At 42.7% G+C, this 21,750-nt stretch overlaps 1 protein-coding gene across 4 annotated transcripts; it reads left to right on the top strand.

Moving 5' to 3' along the window:
• Positions 1 to 587: 587 nt before the first annotated feature.
• Positions 588 to 15,710, top strand: NMS (neuromedin S). Of its 4 annotated transcripts, none has more exons than XM_077343521.1 (9): positions 588 to 1,081; positions 2,087 to 2,142; positions 3,673 to 3,723; positions 4,142 to 4,201; positions 4,287 to 4,313; positions 4,405 to 4,458; positions 10,805 to 10,846; positions 12,701 to 12,751; positions 15,500 to 15,710. In XM_077343521.1, the coding sequence occupies exons 1-8, from the start codon at positions 961 to 963 to the stop codon at positions 12,737 to 12,739; spliced, it is 450 nt and encodes a 149-aa protein (XP_077199636.1). In that variant the 5' UTR covers positions 588 to 960; the 3' UTR covers positions 12,740 to 12,751; positions 15,500 to 15,710. The 4 variants fall into 4 exon arrangements, with proteins under 4 accessions (XP_077199636.1, XP_077199637.1, XP_077199638.1 ...); XM_077343522.1 differs by having other exon boundaries at positions 15,503 to 15,710; XM_077343523.1 differs by lacking the exon at positions 4,405 to 4,458.
• The last annotated feature ends 6,040 nt before the right edge of the window (positions 15,711 to 21,750 follow it).

Here is a 21,750-nt window from a genome sequence, read left to right on the forward strand (position 1 = left end):
TCTTCCCCTAGGACTATTTTCTGATCTTGAAATAGTGGAGTGGTTGTTTGGCTTGTTTGTAAAATGTAAAGTGTACCCCCCAACAGGACAAATAGTGTCTCTCTGTGGGCATATAAGGGTACGAAAATAACATGGGTTGGGGGGAGTCCAAGTTGGGGGGGGGACCAAGGTTTTAAATAACAAGTGACCTGAATGTGTCTAATTTTATTTTTTGCATATTTATAGCAGACCCCACTGATAATTCTAAAGCCAACATCAGAAAACAGGTGAAAGAAGTGGGGTTAATTTGCAAAATTACACACATGCTGTTAATATCTGATTGCACTTTCTGCATACTTTGCTTCCTATTGTTTTGTCTATTTTAAATGACATCAGGCTAAAAGTCTCAAGTGGCTATAAATGACATTATCTAATTATTACTAATTGGTATATGTTTTTTTTTCCTATCTATCCATCTGCATTCCCTTCCCCAAACTGAAAACGACTGCAGCTTGTACAGCTTTTTTTTTTTTAATAAGGGAGATTGGGAACCAACTTTCCCGTTTATGTAGAAAACATTGTAAAAGTCCGGTCGGCTGTACTGCTTGCACAATTGGTCTAGGCTCCCCGTAGAAAGCCACAGAACGTTCCGCAGATCGGGGGATGCAGGATATCCTGTTTCCTTTAAGGGACTCTCCCCCTCCCCTCGGCTCCCTGTCGTCGGCATCTCGCAGTATCTTTCAATCTGCTGCCGCTTCTTCTTGGAGTCTTGACTAATTGGAGTCGCCTTGCGCGGAGGGTTGAAATTGCTTCCTTAATAAAGGCCCAGCTTGAAGCTGAATGAGCAAACGGGGATCCTGCGAAGTGCTGATTGGTTCCTCGGACTTCCTTACAAATTACTATGCCTCTTAGGCCGGGCTAGCCAGAGAGCGGCTGGGTAGCGAGTGACCAGGTTGGCTCCCTCCTCAACTAGAAGGAGCTATGCCAAAGTTCTGCCGGAGGAGCCAAACTTGTCCTTCGCCTATGAAAATGGATCAGCGCCGTCCGCCCTTCCCGCTGATGATCGTGATCTACTGCCTTTGTACCGCACGGTTCACTTCAGGTAAGACCCAGGTCTCTTCAGGTAGAGAAAGGGGCTTCTTGCTCTCCCCAAAATCGAAGTCGACATACGATCTTGTTGGGGGAAGAGAGACTTTTTCTACCTCCCCTCTTTTGTTCAGATCTGCAACATCGCTGTTGATACGCAGACGTTTAGTGACAGAAAAATCTGTTTTACTTGAAAGGTAGCGACAGGTCCATAAAATCTCAGAAAACACTTGCTCAATCAGTCCTGCAGTCGGGGGGGGGGGGAGAGGTCAAAGAGTGCTTAACAGCCAGGATCTCTCTTTTCTCTCCCACCCGCACCTTTCTAATGCACTTCTTTATTCCCAGTGTGGGAAAGATGCGTTGGGTACTATGGTCTTCGAAGGAGAGTTTGGCCAGTAAGGAGTATGAATCGGGCGCTAGCGCTCCTCTGACTTCTCCGCGGGAAGTGAAACTTTGAAGGAAGACAAAACTGAAAACGGAGCGAAGGCCAACTGTTGAGAAAGTACATGTTCTAAATCTTCGCTCCACCTGAGGGGGACATGACCGGAGAAGAGCGTTTCACGTAGTTATATCTGATCCGGATGGGACCAGCTGTCGCCCATAGCGCTATCCACGGTGCTGAAATGAAAGTAGTATATATCTATCTACACAGGTTGTTTTTAGCTGGCAGGGAGCCTGGGGAATAGGCGCCATCAGAATCATGCCACTTCTGCCCCCCCCCCCCAAACACATACACAAAGAATTCCATAGCTAAAAGTATGGTTTTGTCATGTCTGTTTAGAAGAGGTGTTGGTTTAATTGTCATTTTTTCTTTAGAATCATACACAAACACATGCAAACGTGCTCTGAATATAAGTTTATACTTCCCTCTAAAGGCAGTACAACTATTAGAAGTAAGGTTCTAGTTTTTACTTTTTACAAAGGACTTGGCATAAGATTTCTTGAAGTATTTATTTATATTTGACATGATAATTCTGCTTTGTAACATGACATCTGTAAGGTTCCTTTTTTATTTTAACAGGATTTCCTCAACCTTTTGCTGGCTATCTAAGTGAATCAGACATTCCTAATAATGAGGTAAACATTTTAAACTTTGTAACCCATGTGTGTGCAAGATATGTATATGAGACAGCATGTGTGATCCCATAAAAATGGTGAAATGAACTGTGATTATAGAGGGGAAGCTTCTTGGCATGTATCCTATGAGTGCAAATTCAAGACTATTTCCTCCCCTTATTGTCTGCATGAAAAAATGCGCTAATGCTGGGAGTATAGGAACTAAAGAAAGACTTCATATCCTGTTACAATCATCTTAAACCTTATAAACTTTCTTCTAGTTAAACTGAAATTTTATCTAAATGATCTGGGGGGAGTTAGATTCAGATTAGAGTCTTATTCAGACTAGAGTTATAAATAGGTCAGATCCTTTCATAATGAAAGTAAAGGTAATTATATCAGTCCAATAGTAGTTTCAACGAAGCTTTATAAATACCCATTTCTGCATATAATTTGCATTGCCTCTACTCAACTGAGAAGAAAATTCTCAGGGTCTGCACCCCTAATGAATAGATACTATTTCCAAAATTTCAGGGAGATAGGAGAAAGTATCCTTAACCTTTCTATAATCAAGTAAAGATATAACTGGCAGGAAAGGTTCATTTTTGTAAGTTTTACATTTCTTTCTTTGGATCCTCAAGTACTACTGAGGGGAGGATATAGATATAGATATAGATATAGATATAGATATAGATATAGATATAGATATAGATATAGATATAGATATAGATATAGATATAGATATAGATATAGATATATATTAATAGAGCCATCAGAGAAAAGAGCTAAAATTCTCTCTTGCTTTACATCCAGTGCATAATTCAGCCACATCATTGTTTTTCTACCCTACCTCACCCCATTCTGGCTGAGTTGCCCACTGGAGCCTGGCCAGAGAAAATTTGTTCCTGCACCAAGCAAGATGCAGAAAGTGCTGATCCTTAGACCTAGATACTCTGGCATCCATAGGTAACAGGTAAAGTGGAAGATCTTTGTCTGAAACCTTGGAGAGATACTACGAGTTGGAGAAGGCAATACTTGACCCTGTTGACCACTAGTGTCACTCAGTCTAGGACAGCTTCACTGGTCACATTTGTTTACAAATCCACCCATCTTCCATTTTCTTTAGGTGTGATCTACTGGTGTTGCCTTTTCCCCCTTAGTGGGGTTAATGGAAAGTGGAGGGATTCCATCACTTGCTATAAGTGGAATGTTGTGATGGTTTAGTTGTTGCATGTCAAGTTACAGATGTTAGGCGATCCCAGGATTGCATACATCTGGATGAGGGTGAAAATGCTGAGCACAAAGATGCTGATCTTAGTTATTCTGTTTGAACACTTGCTGGATATCAAAATGAAAGATATTAGAATACTGAAAGTTTTCGGTCTTCTAGAAATGTTTGGCGTGTGTGTTTATCTTTAGAGTATTTAATATATTTCCAAATGGAGCACTGTTCACATTAGATCAAGAATAGTGAAGTTCAAATTAAATATCATTAAATACAATTCCTGGATCTCTATCTTTTTCTTTTCTTTTTTTTTACTTCTGTTTCAGAGACTGGCACTGTGTTTCAGTCAATGGACAGAACAGTCAGATCAGCCCCAGGTAAGGATGCCATAATCTGTTTTGACTGGCACAGTTAAAGATCATTCATGCAAATGGTAGTGGGCAGCTTGAGCCACATATTAGCAACCTGTAGCATTTTGGTTTTTAACACAAAGTAATCTTAGCTCAAAGGTGTGTTCATTATGAACGCTGCTCTCTTAACCAGTCTTTTTAGACAGCATATTTTCAGATAATATGGTGGAGGTTACAGCGATGGGGATTGCATACAAGATTCCCACAGATCTATCATTACTGCCCTCCCTGAGTTCCTTTCCTTTAACAAGCAACATTGATTAAAATAGCATTATTCCCTGTTGATTAACTTCAGTACCTATAGCTCGTATTTAATTTTTAAGTGACCCAGATTCCATTTCTTACCTCTAAAATACTTTTTAAACAATATGCACTTGTCTTTTAGATTTCCAGTTCTGTTATGAACCTCTGTAAATCCATGTTTAATAGCATGCAGATAGATGAGGTAAGGAATGATTGTTGTATTCATAATTTACAATATTTTGGTAGCCAAGTATTGTATCAACTTATATCATCATTATCCTCACTAGGAAAATATTCAAGGAATATATAAAAGAGTAAGTATTTACCTATTTTAGAAATAGACTTTGCATGTACAAGATTTTTTTTTGTCTGAAGTATGTGTACTAAAAAGTTCTTTCTATGTAGTTTTTATTCCACTACTCCAGGGCTCAGGAGCCAACATATCCTCTTAAAGCTGGGGTTAGTATTTTAATATAACATTTTATACACTATAATATGAAGCATAATAGAGAACAATAAATAATAAGAGTCATTCATAGCTTTTTAATATGTCCACAAAAGGCATAACTAGCATCAAGCATCAATTTCCACTGCATCCCAGTATATATTTTATATTGCTAAAGGACCATGAAGCCAATCAAACAGGCAGACTGTGCAATCCTAAACAGAGTTACATTCACCTAAGTCCACTGAAGTCAACAGTTTGGAAAGATGAGAGGATTGTACTGTCAATGGGGCTTAGAGGTGTGTGATTTAAGCAGCCAACTATCAAGGCTTCAAAGCAAGTTGCTTTGGAAGCCCCTTTTGGTTTCAAAAGCCATTTGTGATATGGCACAGAGGGAGGTGAATTAGCTGTTGAAGAATTAAAATGTTAACAAAATTAAACACGTAGTATAAGTACAAGCAACTTTCTGGATCACAGTCAAGAATTTTACCCACAACAAAAGATTATAATTATCTACATGCTGGCTAGCTACTTTCTGGTATTTGTTTAAAACACTTATAACCTAAACTTTCCATAAACATGTTTAAAGCAGTGTAGTGTAGAACTCTATTGAGTTCCATAATAATGGACCTTTTCACAAAAACATACAGTCCATTTTTGTAATGGTTCAGTCTAAAACAATGACAAGAAATATTCTGAAACTGATTTACAGCATAAGAAGAAGAAGAATTGGTTCTTATATGCCGCTTTTCCCTACCCGAAGGAGGCTCAAAGCGGCTTACAGTCGCCTTCCCATTCCTCTCCCCACAACAGACACCCTGTGAGGTGGGTGAGGCTGAGAGAGCCCTGATATCACTGCCCGGTCAGAACAGTTTTATCAGTGCCGTGGCGAGCCCAAGGTCACCCAGCTGGTTGCATGTGGGGGAGCGCAGAATCAAACCCGGCATGCCAGATTAGAAGTCCCCACTCCTAACCACTACACCAAACTGGCTCTACACCAAGCCTGTTCGTGTGTGCTGGAAGTAAGTCCTACTTTGTTCCATGTGACTCCCTCTTAAATAAGAGTCCAAAGGATTGCAGCATGAACAGCCTCCTTCTAACAACCCTCACTGCTTAGGTAAGGTAAAGGTATCCCCTGTGCAAGCACCGAGTCATGTCTGACCCTTGGGGTGACGCCCTCTAGCGTTTTCATGGCAGACTCAATACGGGGTGGTTTGCCAGTGCCTTCCCCAGTCATTACAGTTTACCCCCCAGCAGCAAGCTGGGTACTCATTTTACCGACCTCGGAAGGATGGAAGGCTGAGTCAACCTTGAGCCGGCTGCTGGGATTGAACCCCCAGCCTCATGGGCAAAGCTTTCAGACAGCTGCCTTACCACTCTGCGCCACAAGAGGCTCTGACTGCTTAGGTAACACAACCTAAAGACCAGCCAGCATTGAATTGGTGTGTTGAGTAGTCCCACAACATTGTAGCGTAAATTGTTGATTCTATGAAGGAAATATCCATGCATTGCTATCACATGAGGGGCACAGAAGGAATGGTGCTGTGATAGATATGGGCACAGTAAAGTATTTGAAGCCCATGGCAAAACTAATTTAGTAATTTATGGATTTGGGTTTGTATCTTAAATTCAAATAACCTTTGATAGCAATTTCTTACAACACTAGTGAATTTTTTTGATTTGAAAAAAAATTGGTTAGTTGATGTGTTAGGAACATCAAAGCTAGTGTCTAGACTTTAGAAAGTTATTTTTCTGATGCTCATCTTAGTATAAGCTAGTATTCACACTATCTTTTTGTTATAGTCTTTTCCTCTGCATCCTTTAATGCGCCTTGCTCCAAAGCTCTCAGGAAGAAGAATGAAACGATTCCTTGATCCAGTATGCACTCATTTCTTTCATAATATTCTGTGGCACTAAAGTATCATTGCAACAAAACACCATTGTGCCAGTGATCAAAATGTGTGCATTTAACAAGGAGTACGCATTCATTATGCATCCCCTTTCCTACATTTCTCCTTTTATTTATTTTTGTACATCTTACCCTTCCCTGTCCATCCATGGTTGTCTTTTTTTCTCACAGCCCATTTCTAACATTTGTTCAAACCAAGTCACAATAAAAATGACAATACTGCAAGTCCCTGCTAAAAAGTGCTCTATGGCTACTATTGATTAGCATGTTTGGTGCCTGCTGTATACTTTGTAAGAGTGCTGCCTATGCAGGTGCATTAATTCATAGGGTTGCCATCATAGGTTGTCCCTATTGAGCCAGTCACCTCAGGGCAGCTTGCAACAATATATAATAAAACCATGTAATAAATATTAGTTCAATAAATACACTAAAAACCCATAGAAGCTAATAGTACAATGTTAGTTTAGAGCAGAATTGTTGTCAATTGGTCTTGTAATTAGGAGCATAGGAGGAGAACCCAATCCTGGCAATGGAGACTCATATGATTTTTTCGTTCTTTCTGACATACTGACCTCAACCATATGCTTGGTGGAAGAGAACCATCTTGCAGGTCCTGCAAAACTGTTTCAGTTTCATCAGGGCTCTGATGTTCTCTGGGAGCTCATTCCACCAGGCTGATCGAGGCCAGCCACATTTCTTACTAATCAATTGGCCGAAGCCAACTAGAGTGTTCTCCAGGAGGCATATTCAGACAGGTGGTCCCTTAGGTAGCAGGTCTCAGTCTGTGTATGGCCTTAAAATTTAGTACTAGAACCTTGAACTGACTCTGGTACTCAGCTGGGAGCCAAAGTAGCTTTTAAAATACAGGTCTTATAGCTTCCTATGTGGTGTCCTAGTGAGGAATCATGCAGCAGCTCTGGATTAGAGCCAAGGGTATAATTTCTGGATTAGAGCCAAGGGTAGGCCTGCGTAGAGTGTTCTGGGGACAGATAGGGCGCTAGTAGCTTAGCTTGGCAGAGATGGAAAAATGCCAGCTTCGCTATTTCTTGACCTAATCATCTCTAGATAAGAAGGCATCAAAAATCATACCCAGGCCGCATATGCATGTTATATACATAGCATGCATATGCAGGAACAAACTATTGTCTTCAGCAGCTGGGACATACTATTTCCACTAAAGTCAGAATACCCCGTCACCAAATTGGTGGCATCCATAGATGATAGACACTATCACAATCATAGTCCTGTAAAAAAACAAAACAATGCCCCTAGGGTCATGTTAATTAGCAGTTTTGGCTCATGATTGGATTGCAATTAAAAGAAGAGAATAGCAGGAAATATTCCTCTTAAAATCAACAGTAGAAATAGGATATTTTTTTCCATTTGAGCTTGGTGTTGTGTTCAAAAGCATGATTGTGTCATGTCAAAGTGACTGAAGCATGCAAAGTATATGTAGCTTGGTCACAGAAATACCCACGTGTAAATTCAGTGTTTACCATTGTTTCTAATGCTGCCTGTGATTTGGTGTTTCAAATGCTTTGGTCTAATGCAGTGGCTTGAAACAATCTTCTGGATTCTTTGAAAGACTGCCCTGTAGGACATGGGGGGGAGGGGGGAAATGATGAAATCAAGCTGGTGCAGAATTCACCAAAAAGGTAAGCTAAAAATGCTGACATCATTCGTTTTCACCACAATAAGCTGTTCCAATCATTCTATGCTATCTTTTCCTCACATGATTTAGAAAGCAACCCCATGTTAAAGAAACAGAAAGTGGGGTGTGGGATGGGCAATGTGTTATGCTCACCCAATGGCAGAAGCTAGGGTGTTGAGCTTGGGCAGGAGAAAATGTAAGATTGCTGAGTAGAAGGAAGAGATTGAGAGAGGGGGCTGTGCTGATTGGATAGGAAACGAAGGTGCTGGGAGGGAGGGCTGAACAAAGAGAGAATGTAGGGGGTTAGAAGAAGAAGAGTTGGTTCTTATATGCTGCTTTTCACTGCCCGAAGGAGTCTCAAAGTGCCTTCCCTTTCCTCTCCCCACAACAGACACTCTGTGAGGTGGGTGAGGCTGAGAGAGCCCTGATATTACTGCTCGGTCAGAACAGCTTTATCAGTGCTGTGGCAAGCTCAAGGCCACCCAGCTGGCTGCATGTGGGGCAGATTAGAAGCTGTCATTTTTAACCACTACACCAAGCTGGCTCTCCAAGCTGGGCTAGACAATGGCCCTGGGCCCCTGGAGCAAAAGAATACTTTTCTCTTTCCCAAATAAAGCACTGTCCTTCAGAACTTCACAGACCATCACAAAGCACATCTAATTAAGGGATATAGTTTACATTCCTGGAAGTTACTGAAAATGGAGTTAGGTTCTGCATGGTGAAATTATGCCCTTGCTGCTTAGGGATAAGTTCATACTACTCTAGAAAGGGGATCAAAGTTCCTTATTGGAAGAGTTCCATGCCTGAGGGGAAAGATAACTAAAGGTTTCTAGATGTTTATCAAAACAGGAATGGAGAGAGAGATGACAGAGGGCATACCTTCCATCTCAAAGGAAGAGAGAGTGGAAATAGGAGGGGTAGCTGAAGGAAGAAACTCCCAAGGGTAACAGTCTGGATAATAAAGGAACAGCAGCAGAGTGGACCGGTGGGAAAGTACGAGAAGTGTCTTATTGACTACTGCCATCCTCTGAAGTCTAGAAGTCTGAGCTAGCATTAAGGGACACGGCACTCCAACACTGACACTTTCTGAAACCCTTTTGCACTTGGTTTCTGTTCCAAGCAGTGACATATTTAAACTGCATCTTTTAAAAAAAAAGGCATTTACTTTCATAAATTTACTTTCATAAAATGCCAACATAGAATCATAGAATCATAGAGTTGGAAGGGGCCATACAGGCCATCTAGTCCAACCCCCTGCTCAACGCAGGATCAGCCCTAAGCATCCTAAAGCATAAGCCTGATGCAGATATCTACAAGAGCCAGGGTGCTTGCAGGACTCTTCAGGAATCTCTGCATCCTTGGACTTCTGATTAGGGCTTGCAACATGAGTAGAACTGGGCTAGTGGAGATGAACATATGACATTTGTATAAATAATATACTTAGGAACAAGGCTTACCTCATAAGCTTCCAACAACCCTGGCTTTTAATGTGCCTCTATGGGTATTTGGAAACTGAATGAATTTTTGCAGGCTTTATATTTTGTAATCAATCCATCCTGAGTCTCCTTACAACAGGCAGTATATAATTAAGTACATTTAAAAACACAGTAATGTGGAACAAACCAATGGATTCTGGTTTTCAGCTTTGTTGTTTGCATTATTGTTGGCCCTAGGATTGCAAACTCTTGATTGGGAAATACCTGAAGAAGAGGAAGAAGAATAGTTGGTTTTTATATGCCGCTTTTCTCTACCTGAAGGAGGCTCAAAGCGGCTTACAGTCGCCTTCCCTTTCCTCTCCCCACAATAGGCACCCTGTGAGGTGGGTGAGGCTGAGAGAGCCCTGATATCACTGCTCGGTCAAAACAGCTTTATCAGTGCCGTGGTGAGCCCAAGGTCACCCAGCTGGCTGCATGTGGGGGAGTGCAGAATCGAACCTGGCATGCCAGATTAGAAGTCCGCACTCCTAACCACTACACCAAACTGGCTCTCAACCTGGAGATGTTGGGGAGGAGCCAGGAGCAGGTGGAACTGAGGGCAGGGGAAAACCTCAGCACAGTATAATGCTATGGAGTCCACTCTCCAAAGCAGCCATTATCTCCAGGGGAACTGATCTCTGTCACCTGGAGATGATCTGTAAAAACAGGGATCCTCAAGTCGCACCTGGGGACTGGCATCCCTTGTTGGTTCCTCCTTGGATTGGGGCTACTGCCCTTTTTATCAGTATTTTATCTTGAGTACTGAGCAGCACAGTATGTAAACATTTGCATGCAACAGAAAGAACCTTTTGAATTCTAGAAGGATTACTGGAAGTGTCTCTGTAGAGAAACACAGGGTACTCTCGATACCATACTCCCTTCTAATTTTATTTTACTTTCAGTGCTCCCTAACCAGGCGCATAGAATCCCTGCACACAGCTACATGTATTATACAGCCCACTGCTGCATGTGTAAGATTTAGGACTGCTGCCCTAACCCACAGTTTTCCTTAGAAAAGAGCTGAACTCCCTAAGCCCCATGAACAAATATGCCATCCTGGAAAGCTCCCAGTGTCCCTTGCTGCTTGGCAAGTTACATACTCGTTTGGGTGGCTGTACCACTAACCCTAATCATCAGTGGCAAGAAAAGTGTTTCCACCTTTGTGTGCAGCAGGATCCATTTCCTTCCTGGGGCTTCACACATCCTCTAGTCACCTTGCTGCTGTGGAGTGGCCCACGGCCTAACAGAACTGCTGATTTGTATCAAAGTATAGCTTATCTTCAGATATGTTTTGTTAACTCTGCCTTGCTTCTTTTATTTTACAGGATTATTTGGATCCCTTGGGACGACCCTTTTTTCTTTTCAGGGTATCTGTTTTTTCTATAATGTTAAAAAAGAAAAAGGCATAGTTTATGTTTAAATTATATATAATTTTGCCTATTGTTCTAAAACAAATGAAAATGGGTTGGATCCTACCAGCTATTCTGCTGCCTAAGGAAGGAAGGCTCTCTTCACACCCCTGAAAGGCTAGGCCAGGGGTCATGAGATATGCCTGTGCCAATCTTGTTCAGGATGGAGGGGGAGTACAGAGAGAATGGGAATCAAATGAGACCAAGTACTCTGTTCCACTTAAAATTTCTGGTAAGGCCTTGGAGGAGGAGCATGTCTCATGGCTTAAGTGCCACTCAGTGCTGAACACCTACTCAGGGCGGCTATCCTACCCCGGAGTACCTCCTCCAACCGGCTTGCCTGTGTGTCCAGCGGCCAGCCAACTGCCTTCCATCCCCCACCCCTGACCGCCCCCTCCTCCTTCCACTTCCCTCTGAGGCTGCAGATCCCTGCTTCATGAGAGCTGCCCTTGCCAGTGAGTTCCCTAACAGCTGACTGTAGCCTTTCCAGGTCCTGGGGGGAGGGCAGACAGAGTTCTTCCACTCCACCCCCGTAATCTAGCACCCGTTGTATTCCTGAATGCAATGTGCTTGGCCCCTAGTAATAATAATAATAAATTTATTTTTATATATCCTCTGGTTGGCTCAGGGTGGGCAATATCAAGTTTAAAACAGCCACTGCAGACAAGTTACATTTATATAGCATTAGAACACGAATCAAGTTATAGGTTTAAATTTAGGTTTTAAAAACGTTTTAAAAGCTGCCTCTTACAATTAAGATTTTTGTTGAGTGGGGGGGGGGGGTTAGTCAGTGCTTGAAATGATCGGTTGCCAAATGGATGCTCAGAACAGGGAAGCCAGCACCCTTGGGAAGTTCTTTCTAGGCCTCAGCTGTACGCCTGGCAGAACAGCTCCGTCTTACAGGCCCTGCAGAACTGATTAAGGTTCTGCAGGGCCCTGATCTCATTGGAAGAGCTCTTAGGATCTAACCCCTTGTTTGGGTTTTATTGATCTGCTCTGCAGCACATGTTGTTGTTGTTATGTGCGAAGTCGTGTCCGACCCATCGCGACCCCATGGACAATGATCCTCCAGGCCTTCCTGTCCTCTACCATTCCCCGGAGTCCATTTAAGTTTGCACAGACTGCTTCAGTGACTCCATCCAGCCACCTCATTCTCTGTCGTCCCCTTCTTCTTTTGCCCTCGATCGCTCCCAGCATTAGGCTCTTCTCCAGGGAGTCCTTCCTTCTCACGAGGTGGCCAAAGTATTTGAGTTTCATCTTCAGGATCTGGCCTTCTAAAGAGCAGTCAGGGCTGATCTCCTCTAGGACTGACCGGTTTGTTCGCCTTGCAGTCCAAGGGACTCGCAAGAGTCTTCTCCAGCACCAGAGTTCAAAAGCCTCAATTCTTTGAATTGTACATTGGCTAATATTTATTCAAATCCATTGTTTCCCATTTACATTTGCCCCTAACCCCCCACCAAATAAGCCGTTAATTCTGCACAACTGTTCTCAGTGAGGGATCTGAGCTCTGAGGGAGCCCTGGAACCTAAGATTGAGCATGAAATTGCCCCTCTGAAGGAACTGAAATGCTCCCAGCAGAGCGCATGTCCACAGCTCTTGCTGAACCAACCAGTTAGGTTTCTCCATAGCTGTCCTAATTGTTGATCCAATACTCTTCTTTATTTCCATTCTTTTCACTTAGGAGGCACATGAAAAGTATCAGTGGGTACTGTTAAAGGCAAAATTTCTAGTACATTTCTGCCATATAGTAGATACCAACATAGAGTTATTTCTTGTTTTAAATATTTTTGTTTTGGCATATTATTTTTACAGCCTCGAAATGGAAGGACAGTGGATGGTGGAGGAGTCTAGACTCTCCAACAGGTGACTTTTACAATGGTTGCATTTGTTTATCACAGAATTGGTCAGCAGCAAGTTGCCTCTACCTGAAGTTAATGGATATTTTGTAGGGCTGCCAGCTCTGGGTTGGGAAATACTTGCAGATTCTCAGGGTGGACTGGGGAGGGGGGTTGTGAGGGGAGGGGAGAGCAGGATACAATGCCATGGACTTCACCCTCCAAAACAGCAATTGCTCCAGGGAAGAAGAGTTGGTTTTTATGTCCTGCTTTTTAATGTCCTGCCCGACGGAGTCTCAAAGCAGCTTCCAATTGCCTTCCCTTCCTCTCCCCATAACAGGCACCCTGTGAGGTAGGTGGGGCTGAGACAGTCCTGATGTGCCTGCATGTGGAGGAGCAGGAAATCAAACCTAGCTTGCCAGATTAGAAGTAGCTGCTCTTAACCACTACACCACAATGGAAACTGGTCTTGGTTTTCTGGAGGTCAGTTGTAATAGTGGGAGATCTGCAAACTCCACCTGGAGACTGGTAACCTACTTTGGCTTGTATATGTTTGTCACATTCTTTATGAATAACATTCAGGATCCAGGATGCATTATAACATAAGACAAACTTCATTAACTAATTACAGAACCTGGGAATCAGTATTAAAGGAGTAGACTGCTGCCTTAGCCATGACTCTGCTATGACCCTCTAGGACCCATTATGCATGGGGGCAGCTACTCCATGCTGCCGCCATGCCATTGCAGCAGAGCTCCGCTAGCTGATCCGGTGCAACGGCCCCACACACGCAATGTGGGTCCGGGAGTGCAGGTAAGCAGTGGCAGCGGCTGGGGCAGAAGTGGGGGCAGGGCCCCCCACTGCAGGATGGTGGGGAGCAGCACGCTGCTCTCCCACCATGGTGGGGGCGGGGGGTCACCCCCGTTGCCGCCGCGGAGCCCGCAGAGGTGAGAGGCGTCCCTGCAGAGACGCCATAGGTCGGGGGAGGAGCTGAACCAAAAGCCCGGCTCCTCCAATTATGCACAGAGCCCGGGCAGTCTGGCCCTCGCCTGTGTCTTCGGGAGTCCTGGGACTCTGGAAGAACCTGTGTTTAATTCACGCGGGTCTTCCAAGGGCCTGGGCGTTCTGGCCCATGCATAATGAGTCTAGTTGAGCATCTGTAGCACCTTAAGCACCACCCACTTAAAGGAATAGAGTGGTTAGGATTTTTATAAGCAAGATTGCTTGCTTATATGCATCAGTGCTGCTACATGTATATAGTTATACAATGCTGCTCCCCAGTCAGGTGATCTGTTCCAGCAGCCATAATGCCAAAGAAATGTTCAGAGGACAGTAGAGCTGGGTCCAGTTCTATAGGTCCTTCTCCCACCCCATGATCCTGTGACAGCAGCATCCAATTTCATCCAGCTGAACATCCAGTGGGGAGTTCGTTGCTCGGCAAATGAACTGGAGCCCCACCCCTGCAATTTCTGCATATTTCATAATCTAATCCAGATCAGATCCTAATCTATTATAATCTACACTAGATCAACTCAGTTTTCTATAAATACAGAAAAACCTGTACACAGATGACTGGGATTGGAGGAGAAAAGACCTCGGCATTAAAGGACCTCGGCTTTTGACGTTAAGTTGGTTTGCATTTTATAATGCTTGAAGCTAGTAAATAAATAGGAACTCCAGTGGGGCTCTCATACATACCGCCTGCTTTGAAGCAGTTTCATGCAGATAAAAGAAGCTGTAGGGACAGGAGTAGTCAACCTGTGGTCCTCCAGATGTCCATGGACTACAATGCCCATGAGCCCCTGCCTAAAAATACAGGCAGGGGCTCATGGGAATTGTAGTCCAGGAACATCTGGAAGACCACAGGTTGACTACCCCTGCTCTAGGGAACAGGGAATTTCTGATGAGCAATTCTACATATGGGGCATTATTCATATTGCTGTGTTATTTATGGCCTGTGCAGTGATACAGCTGGTACAGCTCTGCCTTGCACTGTTTGGCCTTATGGAGAAAAGCCACATGCTTCCTTGTTGTTCTATACTGGGGGTATCTTTAGGACTGACAACCTCCAGGTGGGATCTGGAATTACAGTTCCTCTCCAGACTACAGTTCCCCTAGAGAAAATGGATGCGTGGAGGGTGGACTCTATGGCAATGGACCCACTGAGGTTCCTGTCCTATTCCCAAATTCCAGGAGTTTCCCAGTTTGGGTCTGGCAAACACCACCCACCAGTGACCAAGGGGTACCTGGCAACCCTAGGTAGCTTACAGACCGAAGGGATTAAATCATATATTTGATGAAGATGAGCTCTTATCACATTGCCTTGTTCACGGCAGCTTATACCATAGTTGCTTTTGTTTTCTTAGCTAAACACCACTTTAGGCAATGCTTTGTGCCTGGTTTTTTAAGGAACCATAGGGTATATTCTACCTTAGGCTGGAAGAATCTAGGCTAAGGAAACTTCTTCTGATCTAAGCAGCTCCTGGACCATTGAAGTACCTGCAATGGTCTTTAGGTTTCAGGCCAACATTTTGCTTCAAGCTCTGAGAACAGATGTGGGAGGGGGAATAGGATTCACTATGTCTATGGTACACCAGCAGGTACAGTCCTTATGCATGGGGTTGAAGAAATGCTGTTGATTAGAGGGGGAGAGGTAGTTTCTGGGTTTGTTTGTTTTAGTATTGAGCACATGGGAGGCAGCTGGAAGTATGGAGCAGTCATGGGTTTATGTTGGTTCTTGCATACAAAAGCTAGTTTAAAATGTATTCTCTTTCAGAAGGCAATGGAAGATGAAATTCGTTGGCCAGCCTCTTTGCGTTGTCAGTTTATATGAAGAAAGGAAAAGCTGGATGACTCATTCTGTTTTTAAAAACACAGTTCTCAGACATTTGAAGTGACATAATAAATGTGCAGCCATTAGCTATGCTCATACTATTTCTTTGTGAGTTCACACCCTTACTTACATACGCACACTGCTGCATATTCATTTGGATTTGTTATGCTCCAATTTATTTGAAAGAGTTGTTCACTAAGCTACAATCATTCTCAAAAGCCTCTGATATGCTTATGTCTTTACCATAGGATATTTTTGTAATGAGGTCATATAAAGTCACATCAATCCAATGCAATCTAATCCATCTTTAAATTGGTAAAAGTATACAGCAACTGGCAAGTCTACAACCCTTGCTCATGCTAGTGCTCTGTTTTTTAAGGGGGTAATGTAGAGTGCTCACTTTCTAAAGATAAAAAGAATATAAAATAAAACTTGAGATTTGCAACTCACACCGTCCCACAGATGTGGGTTGTGCTACTTGCCCTGTGATATCCTAGCTACTTTCCAATCCATGCCATTGGGACCATCACCCAGCCATATTCTATGTAACAGATATATCCAATATGGGGAGAAGAATTACATGTTCCCACTAAAGCTGCAATGTGTTAGCCTGGAACAATGAAACACTGCCACAACAGTACTTCTGTATCTTTCAAAACAAATGCGTGACAGCTGCGGTTTTGTTATACTCTGAAATTATCTTTGGGATGGCCTTTTAAATATGGTGGCAAGGTGTAGTCTGGTATCATCAGATGGCTGAAGCCAAGCAGGGTCTGTACTTGGATGGGAGATCCAGGAAGATGCTAAAGAGGAAGGCTGCAGCAAACTGTCTCTGCTTCTCACTTGCTTTGAAAGCTCCTTGCTGGGGTTGCCATAAATCAGTTGTGACTAGACAACATTTAGGTACATTGAAATATGGGCTGCATCCACACATTGGCTGCTATTGCATTGTTACTTTGCAACTGGATCTTCCTGAATGGATAAACCCCAATTGCAAATGATTGCTAAAGTGCAATATCTGACAATGTATGGACTCAGCCATGGAAAACAATGGGTTAGATCCAGTGTCAGAATGAAACTCTCCTGCCACACTCCTCCCACTACTGCCCACTTAGGTCCATGAAATAGCGTTCCTAGGGAAAAGGGGATCATTGAGGACTGCAGTAGGAAGGAGGAATCCGTAGATACAACCCTACTTCCTATTATTGTCTCAGGGTCTTTAAACTTATATAAGGAAGCTTTTGAAAAAATAGACAAGTTTTAATGCTTAGAATATTTTGAACAACAAAATCTTAGAATCAATATTAAACATGAACAAGTAAAACTGCAGCAAATTATCCTGGCTGGATTATTTGAGGATTATTCATTGTGTAGAACACTTGATAGCTCTACTCTCATAATAAAACATTACAGCAATGTAATTTTTGCTAGTGGATATTTCAGGTTCTTGATTCAGTACCTTGAAATAAGAATACATTTGCCAAAATGAAACAAGATGTTGGCTTACTGAAAAATCATCCTCAAGTATCTCCAATATATTTATGTCTTTATCATAAGATATTCTAGTAATGAGGTCGTACACAGTTACATATTTAAATGGATTCCAGTGGGAGATTCCAGCACCAGAATCGGCTCATGCTAAGTATAATGATAGTGGCCCAGTGGCTAGAATGTTTAGCTGAGATTTGGGGATCCCTGGTTTCAACACCCACTCAGTCACACAGATGGCTAGGTACTCTTGGACCAGTCACTTTGTCAATTGTTGTTGTGAGAATAAAACAAAGAGAATAATCCTATAAACTGGTTCAAGTGCCCAGAGCTGGATATAAATATCTAAATAAGCAAATACAGTAACCAATAAGAATATAACTTCTGAGTGAGATGTTATCAAACCCATACCTATGCTGTTAGAATACTGTCAAGAAGGAAACTATAAATATCAGATGTTTAATGCTTCCTTGTTGGATGTTATACAATTCCATAAATTTTAAAGTACCCATGGAAGTCAGCTTCCAGTCTCTCCATGAACTTGGCTAGCAAAGGATCATTTCAGCCTCATCAGAAAACCACGTGAAGCTGAAATCACTCAGTAAAATACATAAGAACCCACCGTGAAGTTCAAGCTGTTTAAGCTCAAATAAGAGCAAAGTTTTCAGGCTGTGTAAGCAGCCATGTTATTCCAGCCTAAATCATACCACTTCCAAGAAAGCCCCCATACAAAGAAGTGTATGCTTTAAAGAAATGAGGGAAATGAAGTAGAGGTGCAAGTTGAACCCCATCACCTGTATTAGCATCGCTCATTACAATAAAGCATAGAATGACGTTCCTAAAGTCACTTAAAAAAAAATCCAGTTGACGTTGATGAGACTGGCTTCCAAGCAAATGTGTCAAGATGATACTGTGCAAGAAGGAGGTTCACACAGTCCATTTCATATTATATGATTCCATCATTACCAAGGTAGACTGGGTGCCTGCTAGATCTAGAGCACAATAATTTTCTTTGTTATTGGAAGTCTTCCTTTCTCATGAGATTCAAGGTAGATTACATAACCAGTCCAACCAATATTATGACAAGACATCTTACACAGTGGTCCCCAACCTTTTTATCACCGGGGACTGGTTAACGCTTGACAATTTTACTGAGGCCCGGGGGGGGGTAGTCTTTTACTGAGGGACATCACTGCTGCCTGAGCCCCTGCTCCACTTGCTTTCCCGCCGGCGCCCCTGACTTCCCGCGACCCGCTGGGGGGCACTGCCAGCAGCAGCTGCGCAGTGCCATGCCAAGGGGGAGCCCCAGCCATGGCGGCCACTGGAGAGCACCAAAGGTGAGCCGGCGGCAGAGTGGCAGGGCAACCCTTGAGGCAGCTGACGAGGAGGAGCTGCGGCCCAGTACCAGTTCCCGGACCGGGGGTTGGGGACCACTGATCTAATAGACAAAGTAAGTGGATTGCAAAAATTAGAAATTAGGCATAAATAATACACATGACATATTAGACAAAAGAAATGGCATTCCGTAAGCAGAAACATAATGCAGTGAGAGCAAGACAAAGACATACAATAGCATATAGTACGTATTAGTAGAATAGTCTACAGTCCCATTCTCCTTACTGAAATGTCTTCCTGGATCATCCTGCAATAAAACACCCTCCTGAACAATTCTGTTTTATATAGCCTGTAGAACGTCATAAGTGTGGGGGCCTTCCTGACCTCAGGCAGGCCATTCCGTGGGATGGGGGTCACAGCAGAGAATACATGTCGTACCAGCAGTTGTTGATCTTGTTCATTTGCTGACGGCCCTACTCAGATGAATGAAGCTGTCATAGCAGGGCATAGGAGGAGAGGCAGTCTTGCAGATACAAACGCCCAAGGTCATTAAGGGTTTTGCATCAGTACCTTGAAATTAACCCGGTAACTAATGGACCACTTATGGAGTGTCTGCAAAGTGGGTGTCCCACCTAGTTCTTGATAATAGAAAAGTGACAGCATTCTGCAGTAATTAGTTTCTAAGCTGATTTTGAGGGGAGACCTGTAGACACTATATTTTAGTAGTCTGCTCTTAATGATACGTGTGGATCCAGGAGTCAAGGTAGGGGGTCATCTTCCAAGCTAAATTGGAAGGAAACATTTTAAAATGTGTGTGGCTGCATTAATTTGCTTCTCCGGTACAACCAAGACAGAAAGGATCAGCTGAACCTCATCAGAAGTGGGATGGCTTTCACCTCAGTCTTCCCAACCAGCATTACTTCCATCATGTCAGGGCTCAGTGTCAGTCTGTTCACTCTCAGCCATTTAACCACAGCAGTAAGTCCTTGGCTCAAGACCTCTACTACAGCCTCAGGAGATTTGGAAGATACAGAGCTGAGTGTTATCAGCATACTGATGACATCCGATTCCAAAACTATGAACCACTTCTTCATTTTATGTTGATATTGAGTACAATGAGGAATAAGAACCCTACAGGACAATCACACATGGATGATAACTGATCTCCAAAGGCAATATCTGTATCTTCCCAGATCTAATCACATTAGGCTTGGAATTTACCTGAGCATTAGTTCAATGAACTGTTCCATGTTTCAGAACTATGCAGTCAAAGAGAACAGAGATTACTTTAAAAAACACATGAATATATATACCTCTAACTTAAGTCCTAATCAAGTTCTGAAACAAACCATGCATTGTTTTCAGACACTTTCACACTGAGTTTCTTCATTTTGGAACACTTGAGGTGGTAACTTGAGTTCACAAGAAGATTAATCCCTCCCCAGGATGATTACCGTGGCAGTAGTCTTTGTACAAGTTTGCTATCCATCTCCAGCACCAAGGGAAATGTCACCTTTTGATTGCAGCTGCAAATATATAATACTTACAGAGCAAAAACTGCAGCCAATTTCAACTCAGTGGTAAACGTAGAATGTATGCATCACATTTTTATATATACATGCATAAAAATGAGGCTTGTGAAGCAGTCCCCAAATGGTAGGAATGAGACTGCCTGTACTAATCATTTACATCTTCTACAGTGTTTTACTACCTACCTACTTACCCCTCCACATGAAGTATAGACAGGCAATCAAGTCCATTAAAACCCAACAGGGGTTTCAAAACCTGTCTCAGTTTTCTCTCTCTCACACATCTGGAAGCTTTTTTTTTTAAGTCTCAAACTTGTATATAATAAATTTGTGAAAAAGGTACACCTAGTTTACAGAAGAAATAAAATAGAAGTTGGACAATTCTTCAGTTCTGGACAGCTTGGTGTAGTGGTTAGGAGTGCAGACTTCTAATCTGGTGAGCCGGGTTTGATTCCACGCTCCCCCACAAGCAACAGCTGGGTGACCTTGGGCTCACCAGAGCACTGATAAAGCTGTTCTGACCGAGCAGTAATATCAGGGCTCCCTCAGCCTCACCCACCTCACAGGATATCTGTTGTGCAGAGAGGGAAGGGAAGGTGAATGTAAGCCACTTTGAGATTCCTTCAGGTAGAGAAAAGCGGCATATAAGAACTAACTCTTCTTCTAAGAGGTACTCCTGTTGAGTCAGATCAGTTGGTCATCTAGCGCACCACCATCTTCCACACAGTGGCCAACATATTACCCTGAAAGGCCAGCACAAAACGACTTCCTCTGTCACTCCCCCCCCCCCCCCGCACTGGTATTCTGATGTTTATTGCCTTTTAATGATAGTAACTATTAAGAGTATAATCCTAAAAACACTTTCCTAAGAAAAAACCAACCCGATTCAATAGACCCAAGTAGGATTCTGAGTAGATCTGCTTAGGGTTGCTGGCTAATAGATCTAATATGAGATTAATCCCCCTCTAAAGCCATCTGTGCTTTACTACACCCACTGGCTGTGAATTCTACAATTGGATGACCTGTTAAGTGAATAACTATTTCCTTTTTTCCATTATGATTCTATTGCATGTCAGCTTCTTCTGATGCCCCTAATAAAGTTATCTCTGTCCACTTTTCCTACCTGATGATAAACATTATAGATTTATTTCATGGCCTTCCAGTCTTCTTTTTTATCTAATCTGAAAATTCCCATGCTCTTTAGCCTTTCCTTGTGGGAAAGATGTTCCAACTCCTTCATCACCTTAGCTGCCTTTCTCAGCACTTTCTCCAGGTCTTCCATGTCCTTTTTGAAACACAGCAACCAAAATGGCAGCCAAGACTTCAAGTGCAATTGCACCACCAGTCTATACAATACTAGCTGTTTTACTGACAATCCCTTTTCTAATAATCTCCAGCATAGACTTGTCTTTTCACCAGTGCCACACACCAAGTCAACATTTTAATAATATTATCTACTGCAACCAAAATCTTTTTCCTTCTTGGCCACCACCAGCTCCAACTGTAAAGCATCAAAACCATATAAAGAAGTCTATAATTCATTAGATGAACACTGCTCCAGATTCAGAGTAATTAAGCTCAGAAGAGGAAGATAGAGTTGGTAAGACACGCACCCCTTTCAGGTTTACTCTTTTTATGGTGAAAAAGTTTGCTCTTAATTTCCAGTGTACGAAAACCTAACTTTGCCCAGCAATACCGGCTGAGTTATCATATTTCTGGGAAAATTTTCCCTCAAAGTGAGGAGCAGTCTGACCGCTAACAGTTGGAGATCTCCTAGGATTACAATTGATCTCCAGGTGACAGAGATCAGTTCACCTGGAGAAAATATACTCCACTTAAGTA

Source organism: Paroedura picta, chromosome 6 (genome assembly GCF_049243985.1).
Source record: "Paroedura picta isolate Pp20150507F chromosome 6, Ppicta_v3.0, whole genome shotgun sequence".
NCBI classification, from domain to species: Eukaryota; Metazoa; Chordata; class Lepidosauria; order Squamata; family Gekkonidae; genus Paroedura; species Paroedura picta.

What these genes read in the sequence shown, in the direction of transcription:
- NMS (XM_077343521.1), top strand. Translation starts at nt 961, where the DNA reads ATGCCAAAGTTCTGCCGGAGGAGCCAAACTTGTCCTTCGCCTATGAAA. An exon ending in TTCAAGGAATATATAAAAGA is followed by an intron (nt 4,314 to 4,404) that starts GTAAGTATTTAC and finishes CTTTCTATGTAG; the next exon opens with TTTTTATTCCACTACTCCAG. An exon ending in GACCCTTTTTTCTTTTCAGG is followed by an intron (nt 10,847 to 12,700) that starts GTATCTGTTTTT and finishes TTATTTTTACAG; the next exon opens with CCTCGAAATGGAAGGACAGT.